This window comes from Apium graveolens, chromosome 9, assembly GCF_009905375.1.
Source record: "Apium graveolens cultivar Ventura chromosome 9, ASM990537v1, whole genome shotgun sequence".
Taxonomy (NCBI): Eukaryota; Viridiplantae; Streptophyta; class Magnoliopsida; order Apiales; family Apiaceae; genus Apium; species Apium graveolens.
The window spans coordinates 22371163-22394188 of record NC_133655.1 but is presented as its reverse complement, the minus strand read 5'-3'; the positions used below and the strand labels follow the sequence as shown (position 1 = coordinate 22394188).

The following is a 23026-nucleotide window of genomic DNA, read 5'->3' as shown; positions in this document are numbered from 1 at the left end:
TATAAGGAAACAATTAGGACATCATAATATAACTCATTAAAAGCCTCATTATATCATCCGTTTTACGAATTCTCTTATGAACGTACAGGGACGTTGTAAATCCATGAATCTTCCTAATCTGCTGTACTATAAATACCTTCACAAACAGCCAGTGTCCATAACAACATATTTCTACTTGATATATACTGCTATACCCGAGGTGGATGCAGGGCTGATAAAATCATTTATATAGGAACTCAACATGTTTAAACCAGCCTCACCAACGATTGCATATTTATTTAATTCAGCGTAAAGCTTGTTTTCATATCTACTTTCCTAACGTTTCTATATTGATTTTACAGAGTATGGCTACACCGAGACATATCCTTTCCGCACAAGATTTTAACACGGCTCCGTACTCATCTGAGAGTATACACAACAATCCTTCACCGGTGATGACAAGATCAACAGGCCCAATGAAAAGAGCTGATAGGGATTGGTACCACAAACGAATAAATCACTATCATAGGTTGTCTAAAAAAAATTGGCACCAGTACAGAGAAAAACAAGAACAAAATATAACTTTGTACAACCAGTTCAAGAAGCAGCAGGCAACAAATACAACCTTAGAGAAAGAAATTGACCGTTACAAGGTTCAGGTGAAAATGCTCGATGACCAAACCAACAAACTGAAGGAAGCAAGGCTTACGGGCTTGCTGACACTGCGCAACCTCTTCCTTGGAAACCAACAAGATATCCGAGAAGCCAAAATTTTGCTAGATAAATGGATTACCGATTTGCAACTGCCAGCGCGCCGAAATATTCTAAAAATTCGTTTGGCACGTCCTTCTAAACCGGCAGACAATGTTAACGGTACTGCTCAAAAAGACTGATAGGACAATGTCCATGGAGGCCAATGATATTGATGTTGAATTTTCAGCTATAACTCCTCAAAACTTCCAAGTATTGGAAACTAATAAACCCGGTGTCAATATTGCTAGGAGCGGGCTTTTAATTTAAGATGTTTTAGAGTCAATATTATCAGCACTGTTACATCAGATATCAACGTGTAATTCAGTCTCTAAATACAACTTCCGTTTTTAAACTTATAGTATAGCATGGAGACCCTGACTAAGTGAAAAGAACAAAAAACAGGGACATAAAAATGATCATCATAAATTTGCGTATAAAGCCTAACTATTATTCCAAATTCTGTCGAAGTAACCTGTGTTTGCGGCAGCACACTTCTTCTCGCACCCTTTAAAGATAGTGTAAAATAGGCTACTGTTACACAACATTCTACCTTCGCGAAGTTACAAAAATGATAAATATTAAGGCATTTGGAGATTTGGGCTTTACTAGTGTCCAGCAGTACCTGTTCATCATGTTGTAGTGGCAGCTAGATTGGTATGTATCAAGCTCTCCGCCTGGTTCGTTTGTAATCAGTGATACATCTACCTTTTTCAGAAAGTTTCAGCTTTTCATTTACAAGTATAGGAAACTAATAACAAATAACTTATAAAAACATTAAAATTATAACCATTCCAAAACCACAGAAAAGTCACCTCACCAGATATGCTATCCAATTTATAAATAAATTTGCATGTTTCCTCCCGGATTTATTGCCAATTAGGGTAGCCGTGAGACTAACATTGTAGCGAGGCAAACAAATTGCCATGATCAATGTATAATACAATAAATTTTTTCATTCCACTAAACAAGATACTAATAACTAATTATTTCTTCTTCTTAAAAAAATCAAAATTTATAAAATCATACATGGCAGTAAAAAAAAAATTAAAGGGAGAGTAAATAGTGAAGAAAAAACAGAGAGAGGGGTAACCCCCTCATTTATACATTAGCATCTAATAAGGCTCAGGTTCTGGGTATATTTAATTGCTATACGTAGCCTCCAAGATTAGATATAAATGAGTTGAAAGCCCTTCACTATATGTTCACAATAGTGTTATATAAGCCTTTCTTGGTTATCAAAACTTCTTATATCTATACTCTCTAATTCACAGAGTACATCATGCCTCAGAGCACTATGATAAATGCTTTATCGTCTAACAAAGAAGGTCAGGCAATTCATGTTCGCGTTGGCCGCACCGGGAAGCCATTAACAAGAAAACAAACACGCTGCTACACACAAACGTCATTCTCCTAGACGAAGAGGTACGGCTGACTTATATCTGTTTGATTGCCTTATCTTTGACACAATCCACGCCACATGACTATGGCACCTAAACATTTACTGTTAAATACTCTGTATATTTTACAATCTTATCACCCATCTCATTCCACCATTATAACTTTTACAGGAAAATCATATTCTCGCGATAGTTCACAACAATCAAAAGCATGTATACCCGCCGCTACTTAAGGAACAAAGTGTTTGCAGCATATCACACTTCAAAGTAGTACCAGGACCAACGCTATATAGGAGTGTTGATAGAGATCTTGCCATTAATTTCTTCTACAAGACTAAGATCCAGGAAATACCAGACACGGGTGTAATCCCGGTATACAAATTTGAGCTCCAGCCGTTTGACAACGTGAAGCGCTTGGTTGGGCAACATAAATGTCTCATAGGTAAAAGGTTAAGCACACAAATTATATATAAACCGTATATAATGCCTAATCATTTGCGCTATCAGATGTACTCGGTATGGTGGTTAGCTATGGGCAAATGGAAAAGAGATCAAATGGGGCTGAAAAATTGGATATTGTCGTGATAAATGAAAAGTAAGTCACACTAATCCTCCGTAATAAGCTCCAGGGACTTAGGTATTTCAGAGGCCACCGATTGTCTACATTTTATAAACAAATATGTTTGATGTTTCTTCCCAAAAGTTTCATTTACGGACAACTTATGCTCAGAGATTTAAACTATTATTAGGGAAACCCCTTTGGCCATAAGTTTTACTAACACCACTGCATCTTCAAAATAGTAACCTTCCGATGAAAAATTAAGAGGCCAGATAGTCCCAGCTACATGTCCGTGTGTATTAAGTTGGGATCAGTTTTCAGATATATTCCTTGAGTTCTTTTAAATAATCAACCATGACATACTTGCTAATAGATGAGAATGAACCCGAGAGCTTGCACATTGTGTTCTTAAACCAAGATAAACAAGTTTGTTGATTAAAAAGCCGGCTTAACTGAATTAAAAAACAGGCTGTGTTCGATATTGTTCGTGTATGTCGCTATACGAATATTATTTACTCTGGTACAAGACATCACACCGGGACCTTCAATTATGGATATATTGACAAAGTTTTCTTGCTCTTCCTTTATAAATTTATCCAATCCAAAATCTGCTAACTTCCATGTACCGCCCTGTACAACTATAATACACAATAACCACAACCATTATACTTGAATGAAAACCAAACATACCTCCGGTAACTCATACATTGTGCCTCACAAGTTGCACAATTACAAGTGTTAACATCAGTCGGGTTTTAACTGCCTCTGAAAAGAAAATATTTCAACCGAATGAACTTTCTCTTTTTTGGGATATTAATGAGACTTTTCCGTTCACATGAGCCATCTATATTGCTACAGTAGCCATGGGGAGGTAGCATTAGTCTCCCCGAAATTAGTACAAATATAGTTGGCACCACATATGACCTGTATTTGACGTAATTCGAAAATTCCTTGCCAGAAAAAGTAAATGGCGCATACCAATTTTTCTCATAGCATTCTACTTGACGCCTTACTTTTGCCATAATATGACACAATTTTTTGTATTGTAGGCATGAAAAGATTATTGTCACCCTTTGGGAAGAACGGGCAATCCAACTCCATACCTCGCTCACGGAGATCAAAGATTCTGCGATGTTTATTGTCATTACTGGACTATTAGCAAAAAAAAATTCTGGTATGCAACATCACAATATAATCCTATATTTTTTTACTTTTACTACAATGCACTACACTGTTTGTGCACCACCTAGCATATAATGCCGGCTAAAAGCTTTTTCAAAAGGTTCAATAACCCACAAATAGCACTTCCATTTTAATTTTTATGCAGATAATGCATCACTGTCCAGCACGGATGCAACAAAGACTTACTTCAACATTAAATACCCACCTCTACTTGAGTTAAAGGATAAGGTTGCAACAAATGCTGGGAAAGACATCGGCTCACTTTGTCCGCCAACAATAAAGCAGTTTGTAACCATGGATGACAAAACTGTGCTAGAACTACCCATTCAATCTATCTTGGATCTCCAAATTCCCCCCGGCAACAATGTAACGATAACATGCCAAAGGCCTCTCTACATTCACAGACCAATTTCTGCCACTCATAAAACAAACTAAATGGGAGAACAACACACGTATCACTCATATACTACTGTTTCTTGTGCAGCTTATACGTTGCCTCTTACAGGGGAAAATTACCGGTGTGCTAAATGGGAATGGGTGGTACTATAACTGCTGCTCCACATGTGCTCGTGCCTCTGGATGATACTTATCGCTGTAATAGCTGCACTGAAGATGCAACTCCCATTACACAACGATAACTGCTCCTCATACACAATACACACCACAATTTATAAAAATGACAGTCCTGACCAGATAATTCTTTCAAGATACACTATTTAGAACAATTTTACACACCGGGCAACATGGAACCAGATAAAAACTGAAAAAAAATACTGTCTCTTAAACCAAGACTTGAAAATATTAAAAATGATCCAAAGATTTTAAGCTCTTAATCCAAAGTATTGCGTTCCCGGACATCTATATGAACATTGTGATATAATACAAACATACTCCTTTCAAGCATGATTTTAAACATATATTCAACTAAGTACCTTCGATATAGTAATCGAAATGATCGTGTTCATAGGTATATCAAATTTATTTACTTCATTTTGTCTTCCTCTATCATTCCAGTACAACTTAAGGGAAAGCTTACTTGCTAATTCACTATGATTATTCCAACTATAGTTATAGGGTTGTGGTTAGCGTTGAGGATTACACAGGAACAACAACTTTAACACTCTTCAACAAGGAAGCAGAACAACTAATTGGCGTTCCTCTACAGAAAGTCATGGCCGACTTTGACGAGGTAACCAACCCTCAAACTTGTATTAAAAGGGACCCCATTTCCACAATTGCTAATAACAAATTCATTGATTGCAGAATACAAGCATGACAACACCTCATGTCGTTGTCAAAAATATTGTTGGAAAAACATGTGCTTTCCAGATTAAGGTTACTACCTACAATATAAACCACGGCTGCGAGGAATATACTGTCACCCGCGTCTTAGAGATTCCACCTGCTGCTGACAAAACACCAGATCATGGTACGGTTGAAAACGTGAAGAAGAGGCAGAAGACTGCTTGAAGATTTTAATATCTACGGAGTTCGAAATAAACCATATATGCTGCTAGACCAATTCAATATTACGCTATCAAAGATATTAAGCAATGCATTTTGTTTACTTCATTCTAACAGACATCGATTTGGATTTCAATAAATATGGCATTACTATTAATACTTTAGTACCTTTCAATCATAAAGAACTGTGATACAAAACCTTCTATAATGCTCGGCGAATTACAACCGGCAAATGGAGACCAGTACCAGCAGTCAACGATAAGTTTTATTCTTCAAACGGTCATTCCAGCTGGCACGCTGGTAAACACGCAATCTTGAAATTCACCCAACCTCCTTCAATTACCCTTCTAAAATAAATGAAAGTTATCGAAATTCCACCCTTTTCAAAATGGTTTTACATAATTAAAACACAGGTTGTCCGTTGCATCTGCCACGCTAAAATTGTAGATATTCTAGACGGCCTTGGATGGTATTACAACTGCTGCCCAACTTATGCTCGTGCCCTTCAAGAAATGGATGGAATATTGTAAAATTCGTAATTTTATTTTTAATTTATTTATTAGAAATTAGATATTAATTTGTCTAGATAAATATTTTAAAATTAGAATATTCTGAAAACATTTTGTGCAAGGTAGTTGATTTGTGAAAAGATTTGTTATTTGTGGAAATAAGTGTAAGAATAATTTAGAAAATCGAAATTTTTTTAGTTTAGGTAATTGTGTGTATCAAATATTTTATTTATGGAATTTACTTGGAGAGGTTGTAAATCTTTAGGAGGAAATATTATTATTTCCTAGTTGAGATATAGGGTTTTGTATCGTTATAAATACACCATATTCGTATTCCTTGTTTTTATCATTAAAATTCGTAGGACTTTCTCAGCAAAAATCAGCTGTCTTGTAAAATTCGTAGAAAATTCATCGTAAGTCAGAATTCAGTGATTCTGGACTTTTCAGAAAGGTCTTTTCGTTATCTTCAGATTTCGTGTTTCGTGTTTTTCAAGAAAATATCGTTTAGAGGGTCAAAAAGAGTAAATTCAGATCTGGTCAGGCTTTGAGGTAAGTACTTTTGACTTACTTTTATTTTTCGGAAAATATATTTCAGTTCTGTTTTTAATTTCGTATAAGATATAAGAATTTTGATTTCGAAATTATAAGATATAAGTATTTGTGAATTTTAGAACCCAGTCTCTACGTTTTCGAACCCGTTCGTAATTTACGCTATAGTTCCGGAACTAGCCTTAGATACCCTTAGTAGGCGCACAAGTGTGCAACTTTAGATACCTATTAAGGGCGCGTAATTATTGAACTTTAGATGCCGACCACTGGCAAAGTGTGGTATAAAGAATAAGAATAAGAATTAGATGCCGGCTACTGGCAAAGTGTGGCCATAGATCAAGACTGTGGTATTTATTAGAATTATCGTTTTGTTCTATTTTATTTTGTTCTGATCTGTTATAAAATCTGCTCTGTTCTGTTTTAAATTCTGAATTTTAAAATATAAAACTTGGGTTGGATCTACTTAACAAATTGTTTTACAAAATTATTATTGTTTGAGAAAAATCATTTTATTAAAACACCCATTGTTTTTCTGTTTAAGAGATAGTCAATTTGTACTTGCTGAGCTGTGTAGCTCACCCCTTTTAACATTTCAGGTTCGGAATTTGGGGCATATTAAAATTAAGGAATGAGAACTATGAGGAGATCTGTGCTGCTTCGTTTTGTGCTATTTGAATTAGAATAAAGATTTTGTTTTTAGAGAATAAATTTAATTATCTGTTAGACAATTATTATCGGATTTGTGGAGCTGCGTCTCTATTTTTATGATTTTGATTATTGAGTTTGACCGCTGCTTTGAATTTCGTGATCTATTAGAATTATCGAGTAATAATATATTTTATTTTTAGTTTTCGATTTAGAACTAATAGTCCGGAAGTGTGGGCTGTTACAAATATACTATTGTTTAGCTTGTGGCGAAGAGTCGCTGGCACAACGATAACAATTTATTTTAAAGTATATCAACACATAACTCACCTACGTTATGTATAACATTCTGTACATTACCTAAACAACATCAACACAAGCCACTACACTATTCATCTTTGAAGACTTATAATTTCTTCCAAAACAATATTTTGTTTTAAGATTATTACATATAATCTTGACATTACACAACCTCTCATCTATTAATAAATATTTAATGCAAACAAGCCAAATTTACCTTGCAGGTTCAAGATTGTGGCTCGAATAGAGGATGAAACTGGTACTACAACCATAACATTATTCAACAACGAAGTGGAGCATCTTACAGGTCTTACTATACAAAATTTAAAGGGCAACCATCACAAGGTAGTAATAGAACTATTAATTGCACATACAAAAAGTTTTTTACTGCTAATAATATTTCAAATCTTCCTTATACACATAAACCAGATGACGACAATCCCTTCGGCCGTCAAGGACATCATCGGGAAACATTGTGCCTTTCATCTTGAGATCACACCATACGATATTATTCAAGGATGTAAGGAATACACAGTATCCAAGGTGTCTAAAGACATTTTCATCGATTAACGCATCAATAAAGTAAATAAATTCGTGTAACTGTTATTGCAAGAAGTCTAACCGAAACAAAAAAGGGGAGGATGTAATAAATTTTTATATTTAGAATTTTCATAAAATATAATATAATTTTTTAATGTGCTACATCAAAATATAACTTCTATAAACTTGCATAAAACAACATAGCTACAAATTTACAAATATATTGGATATATACAAAAATAAAACATTCTTCTATTTTGAAGGGACACTTTGCGCAACTTAACAACCTGCTGTAATCATGTACGCTTTGTAACATTAACAACTTCTAGACAACAACCAATTGCTGTAGTGAAATGACAAACTCTCATACGGTACATAGGCCTTTACAAAAAACAACTTCTCAGAACCCGACTAGAAAATGGCCTGTGCCTTGCACGGGCTATTAGGCTAGTTATTATAATGAACATGCAATAAGGTGGTTGTTGGAGTTACTCTTAGTTATTTTCTTATTTGTAAATGTTATACAATGTGTGACGTACATCAAATACAAATTGATTGTTTATCAATGTGTACAAGACATTATCAAATTACATAACGTTTCTAATATATCTCATTAAGAAAAATATATATATGTTCTTGTCTGTGTTATATAATTTGTATTTAATGAATGAATATAAACATGGTACTATAATTTGTATTTAATGAATGAATATAAACATGGTACTCAGTGTACGTTTATAACGAAACGATTAAACTTAATCTGTAAAATGCCGTTAGTATGTTTACAAAGAAAAAAGTAAAAATTAACATATATGTTGAATACAGAGTTGACAACAAATTTTGAATTTTATGTAAATAAATTATATGTACTGGTCTATATTATTACTGAATTCACTATTAACTTAAAATTAACTTACTCAATTTAAAAAGATAATAAATGCATAAGTGATGTTAGAATGACTTGAAATCATAATATACAATAATGTAAAATTTACATTACTATTAATATAAAAGTTGGTTTTAAAGAAAAATATTAGTTTTTGAAATTCAACATATGTATCTATGGGAAAATGTTAATTTTTTATTTACACTACTGTTAACAAAGTAAGATTAAGTTGTGTGTATGTTGGCATTTAAATTATCGTATGGATATTTCTTAGTAAATTATGACGACTTCAATTATTTATATGTTAAATATCTTATTTATGTACATGTATAATCATTATTAACATCTAGTGAGACAATTAATTACTTAAATAACATGCATTTATTATTATTCAAAAATTAAATTTATGTAATAAATAAATTGCTATAATTTATATATGGTATTCACATTATCAGTGACAAACAATTCATATCTATTTTTTACACAACCGAGTATCTATCATGGTTGTAACATAAAAGTAAATTATATATTTTTAAGACTTATTATTAATATTCATGATTTTTTCAAGAATTTGAAGGAAAATTTGTAATTATATCGTTATTTAAACCGTTTTTAAGTTTCTTTCATTACGACTCTAATATTTCTTCATATAATAATTTGATAACATTGTATACTATTCTCGTGAAATTAAATATTTTTCAATTCGATAAAGTTTTATAAATATCAGTTGAACTGGTTAATTACTTCAAATTATTGAACAATATATATTTTTTCTTTAAATAATATAAAATATATTGAATCAAATGCTACAATATAGTACATATATAACTTTTACTGGAATAATTCAAAATATTAAAATAATTTAAAATATATGTACAATATTATCTTGATCAATGAATATTTCTCTAAAAGAATTCTTTTTAAAAATCTAGTTTTTTTAAAGTTGAAAATGAAAAATAAATCGATTTAATATATCATCGTAGTTTTAACAAATCCCGTGAGATCTCATATCAAATTTCGAATATTCTTAAAATCGGGACAAATTCCAAAAATAATAATACGCTACCGGTGAAGTTGGTAATTTTAATACAAATAATCAATTGACTTGATCATATAAAGACCTCAGATACTTTAATTTATATTAACACAAGATATTAAAAAATTTCACATTATTGGTAAGATATTCTCGCTGAACTTGTAATTTAAATTTACTAAACGTAAAATGTGACGATATTTTTTGGCCAAGTCATCTAGTCAAATTTGGAGTATTTTTTGAACAATGGGCCAAGTTCTGATTTCAAATTCGAAATAAACTAAAATACATTGACTCATTATAATTCAAATTTATCTAAATATGTAATATCAATATAGATTATTTAAATATAAGCTATTCTATTTTCAATATTTTTTTAAATATAATATATGTACATTTTAATTTCTTTTTATAATAAAAAATGTGTTAAAAATATATGAGATATATTTTCAAACTAAAAAATGATTAATAAATAAGAAAATAATCCATTTATGTACTATACCTAACTTAATATCTGGAATTCAATATTTTAAAATTAACTATACAAATATTCAAGTAACTTTCTTTTTTTTGGCCGAATTGAATTAACTATCTTTAAAGTTAAATAAAATATTAATTTAGCACACTTACATATTATGTGTATGAGAAAAATCATATGTGACAATGTGGCAATATGATGTAGTTGTATGAGTTTGTATAGGTGAATGAAATATCTCGAGTTCGATTCCCACAAATCACATTGGGTAGTTTAGTCTTTTTAATAAGAATTTTTAATCTCATAAATATTATCAGCTTGTTGTCCTATTATATAAAGAAGAGATGATATATTAATGTTGGAATAATTAATTTAAAAATAATACAGTTTTAAATTGTAAAAATATAGAAAAGAAAGTCACGGCAGTTTTGAGGGTTGTTGAGCACATCAAGCAAACTGAGATCTGAAGCGTAACAAAGCAGTGCTTCTTTGACCTTGTATTCATCACAATCGTAAGTCATCATTTTCCTTTTCGTATTTACATATTTACTTGTATCTATACTTTATATTAACCTGAATTAACTGCCTAAGTATTGATTTTATGTTAGCATGGGTTTGTGATCAATTGTAAACTTTTTGATTATGTCTGTGTTGTTAGATTAAGATGGAGAAGGATAGTAAGGTAGCCACTGAAGAACCTAAGATCGATTTGTTCGAAGATGATGATGAGTTCGAGGAGTTTGAGATTAATGAAGGTGATTTTTTACTCTACACATTTAATTTTGTGTTTGTTTTATGCTTTTAAGTTTAGAGAATTTTTTTTAGTTTATTTACGCGTTTTTAGAATGTTAATTGCTTTCCCTGTATATAGATTATAGACATTACTTTTGTTTTAGATGTCATGAGAGGATATTGAGTCATTTGTTTGTTGTTGGATGCGAAGAACAACAAATATTAATATATGACCGAACTATTTCCCTATTGTAAATATGTACATTACTTTTGTTTTAGATGTCATGAGAGGATGTAGGACAATAGTGTAGATGTCATGAGAGGATGTAGAACGATAGTGTAACGTCTAAGAGATATAAATTCCCAATCTCGTTCTCTAAACTTATTGTATGGAAGTTACTTCAAAATAAGCATTTTATGGCATGTCGCTGAACTAGAAAAATGCCATAAATGATATTGTATTTTATAGTGGTTCTAGATTATATATATCTCAGATTTGAGGCATGAAATTTACCGAACTCTAGTTATTTCCATAGAAATTCGTGCTAGTACTCTAAACTCTAGTATTATAGTTAATGTTATTGTGCAATTATTTCTCACTAGTTAATTTACAATTAATTGCAGAGTTGTTTTATATGTTAGTTAACCTCCGAATTTACATGTTTATTCATATTATTATTATTATTATTATTATTATTATTATTATTATTATTATTATTATTATTATTATTATTATTATTATTATTCTGTTGAGTTGTATTTTATTATAATAAAGAAATTGTATGAAGTCACTTTTTTATTTTTATTATGAAATCAAAATCTTTGGACCAAGTAAAATTTTGGAAAATAAGTGATTAGTTTGTGATTTTTTATAATATTTTTGTTAATCCTATAATGGTAAAACTTCTGGGACTGCAGTCTTGCTATGCGCTGACCTTGTTGATATCTGTGCAGATCTGAAACTAGCTTTTGGTATTGCATTAGGGTCCTTTTTGCAATGTCATAAATATTTGTGTATGGGGCACATTATTAACATTTTTAACATCATTGTTTTGGTGTTGTTTAAGTATAAATCATAGATTTTCCATTATGATTGATCATATTGGAATCTCTATGTAAAATGAAATTAATTTAAATATTGACTATCGTTTTGTAACTCTTTTATCTAATCGTAATATTGTTTTATAAATAGAAGTATCTAGACATTGCAACAATATTTTTTTTCCCTGAAAGCTTACTTAATTCTGCTAGATGCTTACGTAATCACCTGTTGTGCTTCGTAATTCACCCTTATTTAATGTTTCGGGTATTTTGGAATACTCATTAAAGTATTACATCAACAAGTTGGATTCCTACAGTTTTGTAGTATCATCTGTGTTGTAGTCTCTTCGAATTTTACACTTTGACTTCGTATTTATTTGGTATATATAGAGGCTATTCAAGGAGTTGATTTTCGCTGCATATTTAGGTAGTTTGATTGGGATTAGTTGTTGAAAATGCTAGATTCAGATAGCATCATGTTGAGATTAACAGAAAATGTTATTTTAACGATAATCAGATAATATTCTGTCGATTAAAAATCAAGGTTGTCTCTTGTGCTGTAGAGAAGAAATTGTAAAATAGACACCAATTGGTGGTACCTGTGGAGTACCGGAAAGCAGTGAGAAGTTCCTTGGCTCGTCCATTTATTTAATGGCTTATTTTATTGTTTTTGGCAGAGTGGGATGAAAAAGAAGGAAAAGAAGCAACACAACAATGGGAAGATGATTGGGATGATGATGATGTCAGCGATGACTTCTCTCTGCAGCTGAGGAGGGAACTGGAGAGCAACAACGTGAAGAGTTGACTAGAGTGAGCATAAACTTGTGTATGTAATGTCATAGCATTTCCCTTTAAGATGTTTAAAGATATATTCTTGAATCTATGTGTTCGTTGGCACTGTGACATCTTGTAATGGAGCATGCAACTAATCATATTTGATGTTATGAACAAAATAATTTATAGTCTGAAGTTTTTACTATGTGAAAAATGACATTTTGAGCTATGCTTAGCATGCTAAAAAATTTCAAATAGGAAAAACATGGCATTTATTGGATGTGAGGTTTGACTGGTTTTGTTTGGATTGTTCATCTAATTTCTTGTCATACAGATATATTTTCTCAGTTATCCCATGTCGATCATTTTTTTTTTGACTTATTTTGAACTGCTAGTGCCTCTAGAGCGAGGAATCTGCTAATATTACATAACGAAAATCACTTACACACTTGACCGTCTTACCTACATTGTGCACTGTCGGTACCTGTACAGCCATGGATCTACTTATCACCCATTTAATACATTTGTCGTATACAATTAGCTTTCTTGATATTGAAGGTTTGTGTTAGTTCCAAAAGCAGAATGATTAGACTGATCTGCCTTATATTACATTTCTCTTGTCTGAGACTAGGACGACAAGTTGTCAATTGTTAGTTAATTGTCCCATTCAGCAGGATTGAGAGAAACTCTCTAAGAGGAAGATCAACTCCAGTAGAGTTCTCTGTTTCAGTTTCCCTAAATTTATAGTAAAATAATGATTACCTAAATATAGGGAATCAAAACACTATATTACTCTAATGATATTTCTTATATTTATTTTCTATTTTTTAAAAACAATATTTAATTAGTATTTTGAAAAAAAAATACTATTATATATGAAAAGACAGAGATGTGTCTGCCAATTACATGAAAAAGAGATATATTATGACTTCTGACCCTGCTACATCTGGTGGCAGTTGGCACTAGATTCATTCCTGCTACATCTGCCTCTGGGCTCTGGTGGCAGTTGGCGCTAGATTCATTCCGAACTTACTATGAATGCCAATATGAAAAGATAACTTAATACATATATAAAGGCAAGAAATAGTATGCTTGCTGTGTGACACTTTCACATAGATTTCTTCCTTCTGAATGCATGGATGTCCTCGATGAGATCATTTAAAGTCTTCCAAGATGATCCACTTTCTTCAAGTACAACCTTAGCAGCGACTTTGCCGATTTCCTCCACATTTTTCCTTACCACCTTCCCCATCTCCCCCTCCATTAATTCCTTCACCATCTTGGCCAAGCCTTCCCACTTAACAAACCCTCTCACCGTTCCATCACATGTTTCCACCCTTAACCCGACCTTTATCTCCTCTACCACCATCCTCACATTCAGTGGTTGCTCTGCCATCATTGGCCATCCCAGTATCGGTACTTTTGCACAAATACTTTGTAATACTGAGTTCCAACCGCAGTGACTCAGAAAGCCTTTTACACTTTCATGTTTTAGTATCGCCATCTGATCAACCCAGTCTCTCACTACCAGTCCTCTATCCTTTACTCTTCTTTCGAACTCATTGTCCACTTCTTTTCCATTTTTCCCTACCACCCACAGAAAATTGACTCCCGATCTTTCCAGCCCAGTTTTAATTTCGTGAAGCTCCTGTTCCGATATATCTCTGCCTGCGACCCAAAGGCTACATAAAGGACTGAGCTTCTACCATTCTCTAAGTCTAATTTATCATCGAGCCACTTCAAATAATAAGGCTTTTGGCTGGTTGTCATAGTTTTTGGTGGTTCTGCCAAACAAAGAGGTCCAATGGACCATGCTTTTGGCTGTAAATATTCTATGCATTTCGGCTCCAGCTCATAGAAACTGTTTATTACAAGGCCGTAGCTTTTACTAGTAGCAATGACCATGTCCTTGATAAACTCAGAGTAAGGACCTTCTTGTTTGCGCTGTTTTATTGGTGAATCAAAATCATTTCTTGTTAGTGTAATCCAGGGAAAATCTGAAACTTCAAACAATTCATCATCTGAGTCGACCTCGAAGAGCAATCCACTGTGTACTACAGATTGATACATAGCATTAGAGAAAGCATTCATACCATAAATTGCCAGCCGTGGAATTCCAAATTTATTGGCCGAGCATAGGAAGCTGTTGGTGATCATAAAAGTAGCATTAGATAAACCCCCTAATGCTTCTTCAAACTGTGGTTTCATTAATATGGTGCAAGTGAGAAATGGTACAAAGAGTGACATGGAGGGGAGTTTGTCCGTGCTCTCAACGCCTTCAGGAATGCCATGATAGTAACGGTTACGCCACGGGCAAGGAAGAGGCGGGCCAGTTGAAGAAGAGGAAGGGTATGGGCTTTGGACATGAAGGGGAAAAGAACAACATGTGTTGTTGATGAGGAATTAGTAGAGTCAACAACATTTGCCATCCTTTTTTGTTTATCTAGTGGGCTAAGAAGTTCTTAGAAATAAGTAAACGTGTATATGTAGTTAGTTTGTGACGCAAGCACACTGTGGTGGTGGTATTAACGTAGCTAGGGCCGGACATGCATATCCTTATCAAATGTCAGTGTCTGCGGGACTCTTGTAATTACTACATATGGGGGTGAGTCTGGTAGACAGTTGGGGATTTGCATTTAAACAGGCAAGTTAGGACTGTTTTCGAGGGACACGTGCCTTGAAAACGTGTTTCTAATGCTCCACACCTTCAACAGTTTATTAATTGCTTTTGCTGATGATGTTGTTATAGTCCTTTAATTTCATCAGTTTTTTTGTCGGCCACTCAACCTCCCCCATACAATTTTTAATCTGATTACCCTCCTTTTTTTATGTTTACTTGCAAAACTATCAAGTGTGTGAGCATCACCAATACTGCTAATATTTTATGTAAGACCCTTAGGTACCGGTCAACAATGAAGTTTGTTGGCTATATTTTAAAGATTTTTCCCGTGATGCGCCCGTGAGCATACATTAACTACAAACTTGTGTAATTTTGGGTTATTTTGATTGACCAACATTTCTTAATAATGATGGACCCCCTGTATTTATAACAACTATACCAATCAAAACACACCAAACTTTATAAGTTTTAGTGTTTAACAGGTGTCCATGGGCACACACTAGACAAACCCATATTTTAAAAATGCTATAAAATTATCATTTTAATCTGTGATAAATAGAATATATTGTGTTAATATGGTAGAAGATTGCGTGGAATTTCACTTTGTGATATATTATGTTACAAATGTTGTCAATATTATAGGATTGGCTAAATATTTTGGTAAGGGTAATGTGTCATTGGAAAGGAGAATTTTATACAAATGGTTAAATATTGGCGATATCAGGGGGTTTGCTAAATATTAATACTTTTTAATTTTGATCTTTGACCATTTCAATTCCCCTCCAAGCTCTTAACACTTATAGTTTAGAGATCACCTATTTAGACATCTTCTTCTGATGTGAATGTGATATATCTTAATCGCTTACTTTTTAAAATATATGATTTTACGGTTAAAATTATTTTGACAATACTGGTTATAGACAATCAAAATCTGGGTTAAAATCTATCGGGGGATTATTGAGATTGTGTTATTTCAACCGGAAATTGGAATGAAATTATAATATATTTTTATATTGCAATCCCATCCCTATTCCGATTCCGATTAACCGAATTAAAATCGCATGATCCAAAGGGACACTTAATTCCGCTTGTCCCAGGCTCTACCTTCAGCAGTTAAACTCTTTGGGCAATAGAATGTCGTGGGTTTACTTGCCACTGTAACTGTTTTGGAAAGCCCTGATGCCAAGTATTTGAGTTGGTTCAGGTGGTCTGAAGCCTATATTTTTTTAGGAAAGAATTGTGTTTGAGTACTGCAAATTAGTCTTCCCTTTGTCACATTGATTTATAGACTTCATATTTTACACAAGGAAAATTAAATCTACATAGGCTAGAGGCTAGAATCATATTGATTTATAGCGTGGCTTTCATAAAATTATGCTAGGTCATACTATCATACTTGTTACTTAAAAAAAACCTGGACACAGACGGAAATGATGTCAGCAAATTGCAACAAAGATTTTACTGCATACAGGCCATTCAGCGGCGGATCAACCGTCTTTGCCCTGCCCTGCTCTGATGTGTGTAAGTCTAGTAGCCCACCTTACAAGTCACTGCTCTGCTCTCACCAAATAGTATTGCACAACGAATAAACTTACACACTCGACTGCCTTACCTACATTGTGCACTGTCAGTTCCTCTAGAGCGAGGAATCTGCTAATATTAAACAACGAATACACTCACACACTTGACCGTCTTACCTACATTGTGCACTGTCAGTACCTCTACCGCCATGAATCTACTTATCACGACACACACTGAATACACTTGTCGGATACAGCTAGCTCTCTTGATATTGAAGGTTTGTGTTAATCCTAAAAGCAGAATGATTAGATTGATCTGCCTTTGATTACCCTTCTTTTGTCTGAGACTAGGACGGCAAGTTGGAAATGGTTAGTTAATCATAGAGCAACCCCAGTGGAGTTCTCTGTTTTAGTTCCCTAATTTATAAGAAAATAACGATTACCTAAGATATAGGGAATCAAAACACAATTTTACTCCAATTACGTGAAAAGAAAGATATTACTTGGACTTCTGACCCTGCTAGATCTGCCTCTGGCCTCTGAGTGGCACTGGATTCATTTCAAACTAGCTACAAGTGTTATTGAATAAAAACATAGCTTAATACATAAATTTAATGCCTGACGTGTGATAGTCTCACACAGATTTCTTCTTCCTGAATGCATGGATGTCCTCGATGAGATCATCTAAAGTCTTCGAAGATGATCCCCCTTCTTCAAGTACAGCCTTAGCAGCGGCATCCCCAATTTCCTCCACATTTTTCCTTACCACCTTCCCCAACTCCCCCTCCATTAATTCCTTCACCATCTTGTCTAATCCTTCCCACTTAACAAACCCTCTCACTGTTCCATCACATGTTTCCACCCTTAACCCGATCTTTATCTCCTCTACCACCATCCTCGTATTCAGTGGCTGCTCTGCCATCATTGGCCACCCCAATATCGGTACCTTTGCACAAATACTCTCCAACACTGAGTTCCAACCGCAGTGACTCAGAAAGCCCTTTACACTTTCATGTTTTAATATCGCCATCTGATCAACCCAGTCTCTCACCACTAGTCCTCTACCCTTTACTCTTCTTTCAAACTCATTATCCACTTCTTTTCCATTATTCCCCACCACCCACAGAAAATTTACTCCTGAATTTTCCAGCCCTTTCTTAATTTCGTGAAGCTGCTCTTTCGATATATCTGCCTGCGATCCAAACGCCACATAAAGGACTGAGCTTCTACCATTCTCTAATTTCTCATCAAGCCACTTCAAATAAGGAGTCTTTTGGCTGGTTATCGTAGTTTTTGGTGGTTGTGCAAAACAAAGAGGTCCAATAGACCATGCTTTTGGCTGACTTTTACTATTCAAGTATTCAATGAACTTGGGCTCCAGCTCATAGAAACTGTTTACTATAAGGCCGTAGCTATTACTAGTCGCAGTGAGCATCTCCTTGAGAAACTCAAAGTGAGGACCTTCTGGTTCTGGATCTTTCATAGGCGAATTGAAATCATTTCTTGTGAGTTTAATCCATGGAAAATCTGGAACATCAAACAATTCATCATCTGATTGGACCTCAAAGAGTACTCTACAGGCTTCTAGAGATCGATGTATAGCGGTAGCGAAAGCATTAAAACCATAAGTTGCCAGCCGGGGGATTCCAAATTTATTGGCAGAGTCAAGTGTCCAGCCTAAAAAACCGTCGGTGACCATAAAAGTTACATCAGCTAAACCTCCTAAGGCTTCTTCAAAATGTGGTTTCATTAATTTGGTGCAAGTGACAAACGGTACAAAGAGTGACATAGACGGGAGTTTGTCGGTGCTCTCGACGCCTTCAGGAATGCCATGTATGTTTTTGGGGAATGGTAAGGTAATGATCGAGGCTGCAGTGTTGGTGGAAATGAAGAGATGGTTTGCAGGGGTGGTGAAGATAGTAACGGCTGCGCCGCGGGCAAGGATGAGACGGGCTAGCTGAAGAAGAGGAATGGTATGGCCTTTTGCCATGAACGGGAAAAGAACAACATGTGTTGTTGATGAGGAACCGGAGTCATCATCATACTCCATTTTTCTACAATGTTTTTCCTGTTCTCTCTGCTATGTTTGCTTCAATATTGTTTCTAGCAAGGCTACTTGTCGAAATTAATTAAACTTGTATATGTAGTTGGTTTATCATGTTGGAAATTTTTTAATCCCTCTCTTTTTTAATATTTCATGTTTTCAGCACACGTATTTAGCCTCTGTTAGTATAGCCGACATTTCCCCTTTGTATTTTACATGAACCACTTTACTTTTCTCGACTTAATGCACCTCTACTTTATAGTATTTATTTAAAATTCTTTCAACAACACATTTATATATAAATCATTTACTTTAATTTCTAATATATTTTTTAATCCATATTGATTTTACTAGGGGAGCAAACCTCATATCGATTCAGTTTTCAGATTAAACTGGAACCGGAACTGGAAATTTTCGGTTTTTAAAATTAAAAACCGCAACCGACCCATCAGATCCGTTTCAGTTTTAAAAACTCCGGATCAGTTTATATGGGTTTGGTTTCAGTTGCAAAACCGGTTAAAAAAATGTGTTGCACAATATCCAGGCATCGTGTACAAATACTCATTCTTCTTATATTTTTTTAATCACTAAATAACGAGAGAATAACCGTTCACTTAGGCAATCTCCAATAGTTGTAATTCAAAAATCCAAATTTGGATCACCAACTGATTCAAATACTGATTCAAATTTCTCACGAACTCCAACAGTGTGATCCACATATTTGATCTAAATTATATTTTTTTACATATAATAATATATAAATATTATTTTAAGCAATTTAATTTTAAATTTATCATTTAATAATTATTAACAATATATATAACATTTCATAAATTAATTAAATCAAAAAAAATTAATATACATAAAAATATTAAAATTGTGCACTTAATTCACGAAAATCACATTCATTGCAATAACTAACATACAAAATATTATTGACACACATTAATTTTCTGAATTAGTATATTGTTCCCACAAATGTTTAACTAATGTATCTCTAAGTGCAATATGTGTCTCTTTATTTTTTTAATTTTTGTAAAGCGGTTCAGAAATTCTTGGAATCGAGTATATTTATCGATTGGAATATTCTCAATTTCTGAATCCGTCACTTCTGACTCTTCAATGTACTTCTATTTAAATTTTAATAAAATTATGTTTTCTCATTATTTTAAGTTTTAGTTTAAAAATAAATTTTGTTAACCATTAATTATATTCTATTATTAATTATATAATTAAAAAATCAAAAATTAATTTAAAACCTCATAAACTACAAATAACAAAACTATTATTTTATAATAAATTAAATGATCCAAATTTAGATTGATCCAAATTTAGATCACTGTTGAATAATCTATCTCAAATTTAAATATTTGGATCACTGTTGGATTTGTCCGCAGCACCGGACTTTTTCAATTTGAGTTGGACTTTACTTCACTCCTGCCATGTGATAATTTATAAGGCTGAGCATTCGGTCGGTTCGGTCGAACCAAATTAACCGAAAACCGAATTGATAAATTTTTTGTAACCGAACTGAACCGATTTGACACATAAACCGAACCGAAAACCGAACCGAATTATTTCGGTTAATTCGGTTCGGTTTATGAAAACCGAAATATTTTAAAAAATTATTTTTGCAACACAAATAAAGTTGCACATTAGTTCTTATAGTCACTTCAAAATTATTTTTTTTTTAAAAACAAGATAATTTACGCAGCTTAATAAAAAGGAAATTAAAACAAAATTGTTATTTTAAAATTAAAAATATGAGAATTGAATTCGGTCACGACCATTAAATTTTTGTTTACAAACTGTAGTGACTACTTAATGTGTTCTATGATTCAGTTATTCACAAATACAAACACAAAAGTTAATTTCCTGCACTCTTATTTAATTACTATATTATATATATAATTTAATTAAAAAATATATGTATGGATAATTCGGTTAATTCGGTTAAACCGAAATATTTTTTTGACAAACCGAACCTAACCGATATTATTTCGGTTTAAACCGAAAAACCGGATTAACCAATTTTTTTGAAAAAACTCAAACCAAATTGAACCGAAATTATACGGTTCGATTCGGTTTTTCGGTTTCGGTTCGGTTTTGCTCAATCCTAATAACTTATGCAATTTCTGCTGTGTCACCTTTAAAAACTTGCCAAGGTAACATACAAGATTACAGATATTATGTGATTAAAAAAATCAAATAGCCATTATATAAATAGGATTAGGCTCAAATAAGAACTACTTTCTCGAAAAATTATTATATTCTGTAATTATGTTTTATGTGTTCCCAAAAAAAAATCATTTTTTTTCTTGAGTTACATCAAAAATTGTTATAAATAAATTTTAATTTTACATAACACGTCAAAATTTTAATAAATATTGTAATGGTTACTATAAAATATTAAATTTATAAGTATAGTGTTCTGTGATTTGTGCATAACATATGTATATGTTTCTAAAAAATTTCTCATATTTTTTTTATCTGTCTACAAATTTTTATTTTAATTAACATAACATATACATTTTAAATAAGTGATAAAAAAAATATAAGAAAAGTGAACTGTTCTCAAGTGTTTACCAATTAAAGTGTTCTTCATGAAACCTAACTCTATATAAATATATAAAATTAGCTTTTAATTAATCGAAAGCATAATTTACATATTCTTTACCATGTGACCATCTAATCTATCCTTAATTATTACGAATTGGTGCAGGATAGTGCCTGTTAAGTTAATAACATGAGTATTAATCTTAGTCATGGACTAACTACTTCAGACCAGGATAGAACCTTTTGCCATCTATTAATTAGATGTTAATTAATTTGATGTCATATATATAAATACATATTTTTGTTAATTCTAAATATATATATAGATATATATTTATTTATTCAAATAATCGGTTCGGTTTGATTTTTCTCGGATCGATTTGTACATAAAATCGGAACCAGAAAATTATCATCGGATCGGTTTTTAAACTTTTCGGTTTCGGATTGGTTCGGATTTTTACGGATCGGTTTTTAAATTTTTCGGTTTCGAATTGGTTCGAATTTTTGCAGATCGGTTTTTTGCGAATTTTACCGCTTTCTGATCGGTTTTGTTTTTTATTCGATTTTTTGCAGAGCCCTAAATTTTATCATAAATTTCTTAAAAAACGTGTAAGTAAAAGCGCCTCATACAATTTCTGATGAAGGGAGTATGTATTTATTCATTTTTTTATAAATTAAAATATACTATCAAAATTTTAATTCATAAAAAGAAAATTATACTAATATTTTAATTCTAACCACATGATTAATGCACGTGTATGTATGAATGGTCAAAGCGTCAAAATTATTCCCTCTGTCTTATTCATTTCTATACACTTTCCTTTTTGGGATGTCCCATTCAATTCTATACATTTTAAAACTTACCCAAAATAATAAAATTTTTATAATATAAAATTTAACTACATCCACTATTTTCCCCGCTACACTCACTTTATTCATTAAATATTGATAGGTCCCACCACTTTATACAACTTTATACCTTTTCTCATTAAATTACATTTTTTTTGTTCTCTCTCATTCCACTATTTTATCAAAATTAATATTATTTTAATATGTTTCTTGTCCTCCGTGCGCAAATCATTTGTATACAAATGGCTGGACCGAGGGAGTAATAGGAAGTATTACGTTAATGCGATCGAATCAAGGTAGCTCCATCAATGTATCAGTTTCAACTGATTGTTTGACGATTTGCAGATCTTCCTGTTTCATGAATTATTGCCAAAAAGAAAAGGTTAAAAATTTATAAACGTGTAAATTGCAGTTACAGATTTCGGAAATCGGAATTATTCGGTTGAGGTATCGATTTACGATTTATCGGACAATTTTTAAAAAATCGGATGATTAATCGGCGATTTATCGGAAATCGGTTAAATCAGACAAATATTTTTGACTGATTTTTGAGCGATTTATCGACGATTTTTGAAAAATCGGCCGATTTTTATAACAGAGGTAAATTGTAATGCAGTAG

General features: G+C 32.8%; 2 protein-coding genes and 1 pseudogene across 2 annotated transcripts; 1 reads left to right on the top strand and 2 right to left on the bottom strand.

Moving 5' to 3' along the window:
- Positions 1 to 1705: 1705 nt before the first annotated feature.
- Positions 1706 to 5474, top strand: LOC141686723 (uncharacterized). The gene is made up of 7 exons (XM_074491771.1): positions 1706 to 2154; positions 2301 to 2571; positions 2637 to 2724; positions 3738 to 3862; positions 4016 to 4236; positions 4355 to 5059; positions 5134 to 5474. The coding sequence occupies exons 3-6, from the start codon at positions 2648 to 2650 to the stop codon at positions 4451 to 4453; spliced, it is 522 nt and encodes a 173-aa protein (XP_074347872.1). The 5' UTR covers positions 1706 to 2154; positions 2301 to 2571; positions 2637 to 2647; the 3' UTR covers positions 4454 to 5059; positions 5134 to 5474.
- Positions 5475 to 13682: 8208 nt separating this feature from the next.
- LOC141682745 (UDP-glycosyltransferase 90A1-like) lies at positions 13683 to 15335 on the bottom strand (annotated as a pseudogene).
- A 2081-nt stretch (positions 15336 to 17416) lies between these two features.
- LOC141686988 (UDP-glycosyltransferase 90A1-like) lies at positions 17417 to 19150 on the bottom strand. The gene has a single exon (XM_074492119.1). The coding sequence runs from the start codon at positions 19006 to 19008 to the stop codon at positions 17593 to 17595; it is 1416 nt and encodes a 471-aa protein (XP_074348220.1). The 5' UTR covers positions 19009 to 19150; the 3' UTR covers positions 17417 to 17592.
- Positions 19151 to 23026: the final 3876 nt, after the last annotated feature.